The 10,275-nt window shown below is 38.7% G+C and overlaps 1 protein-coding gene and 2 long non-coding RNA genes across 4 annotated transcripts in view; 1 reads left to right on the top strand and 2 right to left on the bottom strand.

Annotated features, from left to right (window-relative positions):
• The window catches only part of LOC309487637, an 82,379-nt gene that overhangs the window by 43,868 nt on the left and 28,236 nt on the right, over nt 1-10,275 (bottom strand). The gene's annotated exons all lie outside the window — the stretch shown is intronic.
• Nucleotides 263-3,642, bottom strand: btf3l4 (basic transcription factor 3-like 4). 2 transcript variants are annotated; one of them, XM_082155364.1, is made up of 6 exons: nt 3,554-3,642; nt 1,317-1,378; nt 1,094-1,207; nt 807-1,008; nt 662-721; nt 263-581 (listed from the first exon to the last, which is right to left on the bottom strand). In XM_082155364.1, the coding sequence occupies exons 2-6, from the start codon at nt 1,368-1,370 to the stop codon at nt 535-537; spliced, it is 477 nt and encodes a 158-aa protein (XP_082011490.1). In that variant the 5' UTR covers nt 1,371-1,378; nt 3,554-3,642; the 3' UTR covers nt 263-534. The 2 variants fall into 2 exon arrangements, with proteins under 2 accessions (XP_082011490.1, XP_082011491.1); XM_082155365.1 differs by having other exon boundaries at nt 1,317-1,375; nt 3,554-3,618.
• LOC309487458 lies at nt 7,484-9,964 on the top strand. The gene is made up of 4 exons (XR_014201858.1): nt 7,484-7,691; nt 7,804-7,978; nt 8,067-8,222; nt 9,025-9,964. It is a non-coding gene; the product is annotated as an uncharacterized lncRNA (long non-coding RNA).

The raw sequence follows: 10,275 nt of genomic DNA, 5'->3' as shown, positions 1-10,275 counted from the left end.
CACTTTAACCATCTTTATTCTCAGTTTAGGAAATATATATATAGTTTCCACGTGATTGTCAAGCTGTAATCATCAAAAGAAAAATCGTGACATTTATAGGCTACATAGGATATTATTAATTGTACAACACCATTTTGGCCAAAAGTAGAGCTCTATAGTGTTTTGGAATAACTTGTTTAGCAATTCAAAGGGAAAACACATTTTATTCTTATAATGTCAAATCTCTTCAAGCTTCTATAAGAAAACCAAAGCACCATATAGAAAATGTTTATGAGTATTATTTTATTTAATTAACAGAAAAAAAATAATTAAGACACAACCATCAAAACTAGCATTTCAACTAGCATTGTGGTTAAGATTTATAACCATGTAACCATCAGTCTTACAGTATAAATGCAGGAGAAAGGTCAGGGATGGATCTGGAACAGCCAATTTATGATATAAAAGTCTCTGGTTTCACTGGATATGTTGTTGAAATGATATGTCTACTGCAGGAAACTTTGTCCTGAACAGGAGTTACTGAAGGTCCAATGATCAGTTTGCCTCATTCTTTGAAGCCTCGTCGAAATTCTCTACAAGATCTGTGAAGAGACAATAAGGACTGTAATCGGCATCTTACCATTTACCGTTTGATCAAAAGAAACACTTCAAAACTTCATACCTGGGACATCATCATCTTCTTCATCGATATCTTCTGCTTTCGGGGCTTTGTTGTCGAGAACTTGAAGTGTAACAACAAAACAACAACGTCAGTGTCTACACTAAGCTGTAAATTCACCCATATTTCAAAAGCACTCTTTGCTCACCCTGTCTGGGGAACTGCTCGGCGAGTTTGCGCAGACTCGTGAGACTGTCAGCGCCGAGCTGACTGAGGATTCCTGGGAGCATTTCCGTGAGCTGTTTGGTCTCCGCGTGGCCAGTGATGGCGAACGTATTGGCAGACAGAGACGCCTGCACTTTGGGGTTATTGAAATGAATGACTGTGCCATCATCTTTAATCATATTCACCTGTAAAAACAAGACCAAATTCTCAATGTTCTCTAAACGTGACTGAATGAGATCAGTAAAGAAAACCGAAGAGCTGCTGCTCTACCTCTTCAATGCCAGCTATGTTATTGACAGCAAGCTTTTTTAATGAACTCTGGAGTTTCTTGTCATCAGCTGTTGCTGTTCTGTGCACCACCTTCTTCTTCCTGCGTGCAGTGCCCTATAGAAAACAAATCAAGACTGAGTAAAGACAAAAAAATAACAACAGCAACACCATAATAAATGTCCAAAATCATTAATGTTCAGGTTTCATTGATAATACTTCTTACCTTGCCCCCTATCCGGACCTGGGCTTGAAGTTTAGCCAATTTCTCTTGGTTCATACTGACTTCTGAAACAAACAGATGCTTCATTTTTTATTTTAATATTTATATTTTTATATATATGTGTGCGTGTGTAAACTTTTCCAAAGCGTTAACAAAAAGTTGTATACAATTAAAGTTACAACTTTTTACACCATAACCCCAGTACACTTTTACAAATGAAAATAATATCCACCTAAGAAACAATAAATTAAAATACATAATACAAATCTTTGACATATTCATGGTCTGTGCATAAAATTTTAGGAGTATATAAAATCAAGCACAACAAGGTGATCTTGCTTAAATCAATCAGTCTCTACAAATGTAGTTACAATGATCAATTTAGGAGGAGAGTCTTTATCTTCTCAAAATATGTAATCATGGGTTTCCAAGTCCTATAAAAGTAATATAATATAAATTGCTAGCAGCGCTCCTGATTGCATCTCTTTAATAAATTGTGCTGTAGCTCGCAAAACTTTTACAAGTTTTGGACAGATCCTTTCATTAAATGCTTAATTCTCTCTAATTTTATATATGACTCAAGGTCACATATCCACATTGAAGCTTTAGACGGGTTTGTTGACTTCCAACAAACAGATGCTTCATTGTTCAAATGCTTTAAGATCCATCCACCTTTCACTATAAATGAAAATCTATCATCCACTTACCCTCGCGTCACTGGACATTAGTTTGACTTAGCCATCCCGTGGAACATTACCAAAATGTCAAAGTTGTATTTTTAGTAAACATTTTTACCAAAACGTTTAGTTGTAATTTATACAACTAAAATATATGGTGATGTGTTAATTATCAATTTTGCCTGGTTTACTAAAAAAAAAGACTGCATTTTTAAGTTTAGTTTGGATTTCCCCTGTAGGTTAAATGGCTATCATCACTAGAAGAACCACCAAAGAAACAAAACCAAATAAATAAATATCTGTTTTTCTAATAAAACATTTAGACAGATTTCTGCACAATTAATCATGCTTAAAAACACTCAAAAACAATTGTGGTATGAAGCTTTCAAAACGTTTGCGTTTTCATGGAAAGCGTATGTGATCCCCCAAGAAAATTTTCATTCACATTTACAATAAAAGTTTTGCGAGAGAGATGCAATTTATTAGAGAGATGCAATCAGGAGCGCCGCTAGAAATTTATATTATATTATATATATTTGTATTACCATTCCATTAATAAAAATCGATCTCTGGGGGCCCTTAGAATCATCCTAACTTTCCCCCCTTAGCGGCGCCCCTGGATGCAGACAAAATTCCTCAGGGGAGCACAAACTTTTACCAAAAAATTAAAAAGCAATGGACTATAATTTCTCCATCTTTATATTCTTTTTAAAATATAGCACATGATAATTTCATAAAACACATCAAAAATGGCAAATTCATAAAAGTGTATATTACTCATGGAAATATCCATGACCGATTAAAGTAATTACTGACCAATTTTTATATATATATATATATATATATATATATATATATATATATATATATATATATATATATGTGTGTGTGTGTGTGTGTGTGTGTGTGTATGTATGTATGTATGTATGTATGTATGTATGTATGTGTGTGTGTTTATACACACAACTTTATCAGACCTTTTAATTTCATTATATAAAAGATATTTTACAATTAATATAATTACTAACGTTACTTGTATACAAAATTTTACAAATGGCACGCAACACAAAGACAAACTACACATAAAGCTCCACATTGTACGTTAACTAACTACACAAACACACAACATATTGTGAAACTACTCTTCCTTTCAGAGTTGCAGAGTCAACTGTCCTTACAGAGAGAATTGCTGCCGATAAGCCTGTCAGGAAGCTAGTACAAAGCCCTTAGTTGAGATGCGAAAATTACGGCATATATTGAGACAGGGCATCGCGTTTAAAAACGGGTAACGTTACTAGTCGGTTTGAGGAATATTCCAGGTTTCCCTGTCTTTAATATTGTGTCTGTCTCTAACACATGACGTGATGGCATACGCAGTGATGGAGAATAAAGACAAAACCTGACGGTGCATAATCTGAGTGAGTGCATCACTCCACCATAACACACATGCACACACATCTCAATCACACGGCAATGAGCGACTTTAACACATATGACGCTTCGTCGAAGACATAGTGGTTGTAATATATTTAAAGTAAACACAGAACGGTGTTCATTACTGACCTGATAAACTCAGCTGCTCAGAGAAGCATGCGTTGAATGAGCAGGGCGGAAGTGGTCAGACTAAAAAGGACGTCACGTTGTTTTTGTTGTTGTAATGGCGAACAGCAGTGATGCTGCCGCCTAGCGGCTCGGGCTTAAATCATGGAGACGTGAAGCTAAAACATGCATGAACTTGTTGAATGCATGCCATGGTATAAATGTAGACATCTGCGGAAAAATATTCCACGCAAAGCCCAATAAATTGCATGCCTTTTATATATAAATAAAATAATAATAATAGGAATTAAATAATAAAAGTTATAATAAAAGTGCTTAAAAAAAATAAAAAAATAAAAAACTGAAATGCAAAGTTGAACCAAATTAACCGTTGTAAATCAATTTTTCTTGGTCATGTTGAACCTAAGTATATGCAGTTAAAGGGTTAGTTCACCCAAAAATATAAGTTTTTTGTCAAGTTTTGCAAATGATGGCAGAATTTTCATTTTTAATTTCCGTTCTGTTGAATGACGATTTAAAGCTACAGAGCACTAGTTCTACACTTCCCTTTAAGAGGACGGAAGATGTATTTGTGGGGCTCAAATCAGTATGGGAAAATAAAACATTTTTCTTTTAGGCTATCATGTTATGCCCACAGACACAAAGTAGCTACTGAGCAGATCAGCGGGTCACTCACACAAATGGCAAGATACAACAGAAACAATTTTTGGAATCAATTTATAATAACATATAATAACTGATATCTGATTGGCTATTAACCATAGGCTATATATTGAAATGTTTATTTTCATCACTTAGAGCTCATGCTAAAAGTCAAATCAGAACCATCAGTCCCAATGTCTTATAGCATCATGCCACAAGTGACACTGCTGACTAGTGGATAACTGACATTATTCCATTATCATTATGAATTGGTAAGAAACATTAAAATGGTGGCAAGAACTTTGACTGAGAAACACATGAAAATAAACTAAACATCTTCCTCTGAGATGGACGGAGAACTGAGCATGAGCAACGGTACTGGAGCAACAACTTACTGAAGGTCTCTCAGCATCTCTCAGCGTTCTTTTTTACTCTATTACGAGAGACAACACGTTTAGTAAAGATGTGAACAAAAATAAAACCTTTATATTTTTTTATTTGATTGTGACTGTTTAAAAAAAAAAAAAAACTGAATTGTGAAAATTACTTTTATGGAACAACTTTTACAAGTCTTTGCATTTCCAAATTCCTGTTGGAAACTTGTGCAGTGGCTCATTACTGCCCTTCTTTGGCCTGAATGAATGACACTTCACTTGCCTTGAACTGAGTATATTTGTTATCAATCCGCATTAGACACTCTCATATGTTTTAAAAACGCTGCTTTCTTTTTTTATTATTATTGAGAACATTATATAAACAAAGAAGGAAGCACTCATGCACAGCACTCATACAACGGTGTTAACGATAGAACAGTTATTATGGGACAGCTAATTTGTCGTCCAAGGAAAGCGTCAGATAGGGAGAGTGTACACGAACAACCCTGTGTACTACTAAATTCAATCCCATCACGGAGGAGACCCATCCTCCTCGGCATGATTAGATGGATGATGGTGAGGGGGCAGGGAGAGAGGAGATGAGGAGAAAGAAGAAGAGGTGGAAGAAGAAAAAATTACATTCTAGAAGAAAAAATTACAACATTGCTTCTAAAGCTGAGAAGTTGAACCAGAGTTCTGTGGCGATAACTATCTGGAGACGTATTGATGGTAAAATCAGTCAGTCTTCAGAGTCTTCTGTCAGTCTTCAGTCAGTCTTCATGCTCTTCAATTTTGCACTTTGGCTGCCGTCAGCGGATGGAATGAGACCGCATTGGTTACGGCATTTCACCAGGGGCTCAATGTGAACATTCGTCAACAAATGGCTATCTATGATGATGTCATTGTACCATCAGGATATCCCAACGACTCACAGCCTGGACCAACCCGTAATGCATCCTCCACCCACTTCAACATCTGTTGCCCCTCCAGCACCAGAACCAGGACTCCACTCACTTGTCTAATGCTGAGCGTCAACATCACATTGTAAATCGTCTCTGCTTATACTGCGGAGCGGAAGGACATCTTCTGCCCACCTGCCCGGTGCGACATCCACGTCCAACGGTGAGTGTCCTTCAATTACCACCTCCCATATCTTCACTAAAAAGCACTGATGTTATGGTAATCTCCCGTCAACAATCTCTTTCAGTGAAGGCCCTTATAGACTCAGGTACTGCTGGTAACTTCATGTCACTCAACTTCCTTAGACTTCATCTCCGTCAGAAATCGCAATTTCTTCACTCACATTCGATCCTGGAAAAACTGCTGGGCCATGGACGTATTCGGCACTGTATACCATTGACTCTGCGTATCGGATGTCTCCATCAGAAGTTATCGTTCTTGGTGCTGCAGGGCTCAACGGCTGACATCATCCTGGGATGCCCGTGGTTACAGCAACATTCACCTCTCGTCTGCTGAAACACTGGTGAGATCCAACAGTGGGGGGAAACTGTTTTAACCACTGTCTGCAATCAGTTAAGAAAGTCACCTACTCCATTGAGAGTCCAACAACCACAAAACAGCACAAAACCCCCCTTGCATACCGGGCATTCCAGGATGTTTTTAGCAAGCAGTTGGCGACCACACTACCACCTCATAAGCCATGGGACTGTGCAATCGACCTGCTGCCTGGGGCCACCCTACCACATGGTAAGATCTGTACACTGTCCATCCCGGAACAGAAGACCATGGAGGAGTACATTGTGGAGGCTCTTCAGCAGAAGTTCATCCGACCATCTACCTCCCCTGCCGCTTCGAGTTTCTTTTTTGTGGGAAAAAGGACGGAGGCTTGCGCCCCTGCCTCGATTACCGTGCTCTCAAACCGTCAAATTTGGCTACCCTCTTCCTCTGGTTCCAGCCACCCTAGAGCAGTTACGTGGCGCTCATATTTTTATGAAGTTGAACCTGCAGAGCGCATATAACCTTGTTCGAATCCGCAAAGGTGACGAGTGGAAGACAGCGTTCGTCACTCCATCAGGGTACTACGAGTACCAGGTTATGCCGTACGGGCTTTCATTTACGAGGTGTTCCGGGAATTCTTTCACCGCTTTGTCATTGTGTATATAGACGATATTCTCATCTATTCCTGGAACCTGGATGACCATCGCCACCACGTCACGCAGGTCCTACAGAAGATACCATCCAGGACAAAAGGTCTGGCTTTCAACCAGGGATATCCGGTGGCAGTGCAATTTGTCCGAAAGACACCAGACTTAAAATATATCAGCACTGTAAGTAGGCTGCGCTCTCTGTTTTCTCTTTTTAGTCACTGTTTTCAGTTTATGATATCTTACTCTATATTCATTTTAATCATAGATAACAAATTCACGAGTTCACATCTACATATAATTAGTACAATAAGTTTATGCGTATTTGGCGTGCTGTCCGGGGGGAGGGCTCCGAGCTCGGAGTTAGGCCCGAACCCAGAGTACTCCCCCCAGTTGGTAAGTGTAGATGGAACTGGAAGTGAGGAGATGGGGTGGAGGAGGGATGCTGACAAACTTTCAATGAACAGAGATAGGTCTGCTGTGAATTTATACTCTGTCATTGAGTTGATTACTGATTAATCTCCAGCTGTGCATAATTTGGTTAATTATCTGAACCTGCTCCTCCCGAACTTTGTTAATAAAACATCATTTAATTTTTTAATACCTTCGACCAACAATTTAACCATCATATTTTCTTTTAGCCTTTTCATCCCGAACCCTTTCCTTTAGAAATTGCTTTGGCAGTCATCTCCAATAGGGGTCCCAGCTGTCCAAATATAATTCAGATGCTGGACTGGCAGGATCACCCAGAACATTACGTCATGATCATGGAGCACCCCTTGCCAAGCATGGATATGCATACATTCCTGAAACTCAATGGAGGTATCCTCAAGGAGCCCACAGCACAGCACATTATGCGGCAGGTTATTATGCCATTAGCATTTGCTGTTATCGGGGGTGTTTTTCATGGCGACATCAAGCTGACAAACCTGCTCATAAACCTGAGCACACTGGAGGTCAAATTAATCGACTTTGGGTGTGGGGACCTCTTAAGGGATTCTGCCTATATGTCCCTCCGTGGTATGTATTATGCACCGCTTTGCTATTAAATTAATTAGAACACTTAATCTCATCCTGTATATAGTCAAAATACTTTTATAGTTTATAAACATATAAAATCTCTTTCCTCCAGGCACAAAACCATACATCCCCCCAGAGTATTATGACACGGGCAAGTACCATGCAAAACTGGCAACAGTGTTTCCACTAGGGGTACTTCTGTTCAAAATGGTGCATGGATATTATCCAACAGCCCAGGACCAGTACGACCTCGCAAACAATGACTGGTCCATATTTGTTGTCACGAGGTTAGATGTTAATCAAAGAACAAATGGATAAATATAGCATGTGTACATTTAAGGTAATAATCACATTTTCTCTTATCTTTTTGCACAGAATGCTGTCATTTCATGCAGGGTTGTCTGCAACGTCATCCAGAACACAGTCTTCCTCTGGAGCATATGCATTGCCATGACTGGTTATTGTTGGGTTTTCCTGTGCATGTCACATAACCAGAATGCATATGATCAAAGTACACATCATCAATGTGAAGTATGTATAAAATGTTTTCCTAAGTTCAAAGATTTGAATTTAGTTCTTCAAGAATGTTACCTCCTTTTCATGCATATGACTTTATATGCTTTCTAGTGTGTTGATAAAGCTTATGCATGTTTTTTTTCCAGGCCACTGCACAAGACATGGCCACCCAGTTGTTTTACCTATTGAGTCAGCTTTGTGTCTGGCAGGCTGACATGAGTGGCCTTTCCATCGCTTCACATTAACTTGCCTTAACTTGCTTACGGATGTTTAAATATTGTAAATAGTTGTACACTTTTTATACCATACCTGCACTTACACCATGCCTATACACTGGACACAACAGTTGCATCACATCGCAACAGTCGACGCTGTCTACACTGGATGCGACAAAGTTACTGTTGCAAATCCATTTGTTCTTCTTGTCAGAAGTAGCGTGAGCACTTGGAGTATGTCAGAAATAGAATGGGGCATCGGTTTATTGCCAGGAATTTGCTGTGTTGTGTCGTGCTGCATCCAGTGTAGACAGCATCACTGATTAAAGTGGGTTCTATTTGCTTTTGTCGCATCGCATCGCTCACGTCTGGTATATACACAGTGTTAGGCCTTTTTACTGGTGATATTACTTGCTTAGGGATGTTTAAATATAATTGTAACAAGGTTTGTTGTTTAATAATCAAAATAAACAAACACAAAACGAAAGTAAAGCGGCAGCCCCAGACAGACGACTGCCGCACACAGATAAACAAAACACAATGTTAAGTCCAGGCCTGGTCCTCTCTCGTCCCTCACTGTTGTCGCTCCTCTTTTCATCCAGATCTCCTTCCGTGAGACTCGAGGAAAAGAGACTTGGAGCTGGGTGGAACCAGCGGTGACAAAGGAGACTTGGAGTGCAAGGAAGGAGACGTGGAGCAGGGCAAAACCAGCGACAACAAAGGAGACAGGAGACTGGGCAGAGCCAGTGGTGACAAAGGAGACAGGAGACTGGATGGGACCAGCGGAAACTGAACTGAACAGGCGTGATGTCATCATATATCCCCTTAGAGTCCCCAGGGCATTATACCTTTATAAAGGAGCTGATTTTTATTTTTTACCTTATTAATTGTATGCATCCTCTTTCATGTCAAATTCTTACATTTGATCAATAAATTCAGTTATAATAATAGAACGGGGCTGGTACCATTCATATTAAATAATTTAATCTATACACTGTAAAATTGTAACTGCAATAAATAGCCAAATTTTATGAGATTAATGTTTTAAATAAATGTTTAAATATACAAGAAAAAAATCTATAATTCTTTTAAACATGAAACTAAACCGCCAGTAGGTGGCGGCAAGTGAGTCATTCGTTCAAACGATTCGTTCAAAACGCTGAATCATAATCATTCAGTAACAAAACACCGCGCTGATTGCTGTTTTCCTTTGGAACTATTTTCGTCGGTGAAATATGACTAAAACAGTCAATAATGTGTCTAAAATGTTAGTAACTTAAAGGTATAGCGGAGGATCTTTCCAAATTTTAGATAAGACCCGCCCTCTCCACTTTTTGAAAAGTTTGATTGATTCACCAGAATGATTGACAATTAGGAGGACCAATAGTATAGGTTACCCACCAGGAAGTAAAACATCCTCCGCTATACCTTTAATATATAGGCTACTTTGTGATAATAAACGTTTATGATAATAAAATAGTCTATTTCGTGATAATATTCAGCAAAACAGCTCCCTTGGTCGTGTTATGTAACTAGCCTATATCTATAAGGCCCTACGTTATGATTTTTTATTTTTTTTGAAAACTCAACATTTAAATTTTTTACCTCAGTATGTTTCTTCTGTGCGCTTATTGTGTGCTGTTGCGCTCATTTGTTTCGATTTCTCCACGAAAGAAAGTCTCTCTCACAAAGAGACAAGCAACACGACCTTGTTATGACATCACCTCAGCTCTTTTCTGACTTGTCAAACTGACAGTGTTACAACTGACCCTGTGTTACAACACTCCCCGGTCTCCCACTATTCTTTGAGTAAAAATTACCAATAGAAATTTGCAAACAATAAAGCACATAAT

The sequence above is a fragment of the Leuciscus leuciscus genome, assembly GCF_965113295.1.
Source record: "Leuciscus leuciscus genome assembly, chromosome: 23".
NCBI lineage: Eukaryota > Metazoa > Chordata > Actinopteri > Cypriniformes > Leuciscidae > Leuciscus > Leuciscus leuciscus.
This window is presented reverse-complemented; position numbering and strand designations above follow the sequence as displayed.

Bases quoted from the DNA above. Each gene is read 5' to 3' on its own strand.
- btf3l4 (XM_082155364.1), bottom strand. From the start codon at position 1,370: ATGAACCAAGAGAAATTGGCTAAACTTCAAGCCCAGGTCCGGATAGGG. The intron at 1,208-1,316 runs GTAAGAAGTATT...TGTTTTCTATAG, and splicing joins AGGTCCGGATAGGGGGCAAG to GGCACTGCACGCAGGAAGAA. The intron at 582-661 runs GTATGAAGTTTT...GTCTCTTCACAG, and splicing joins AGAAGATGATGATGTCCCAG to ATCTTGTAGAGAATTTCGAC.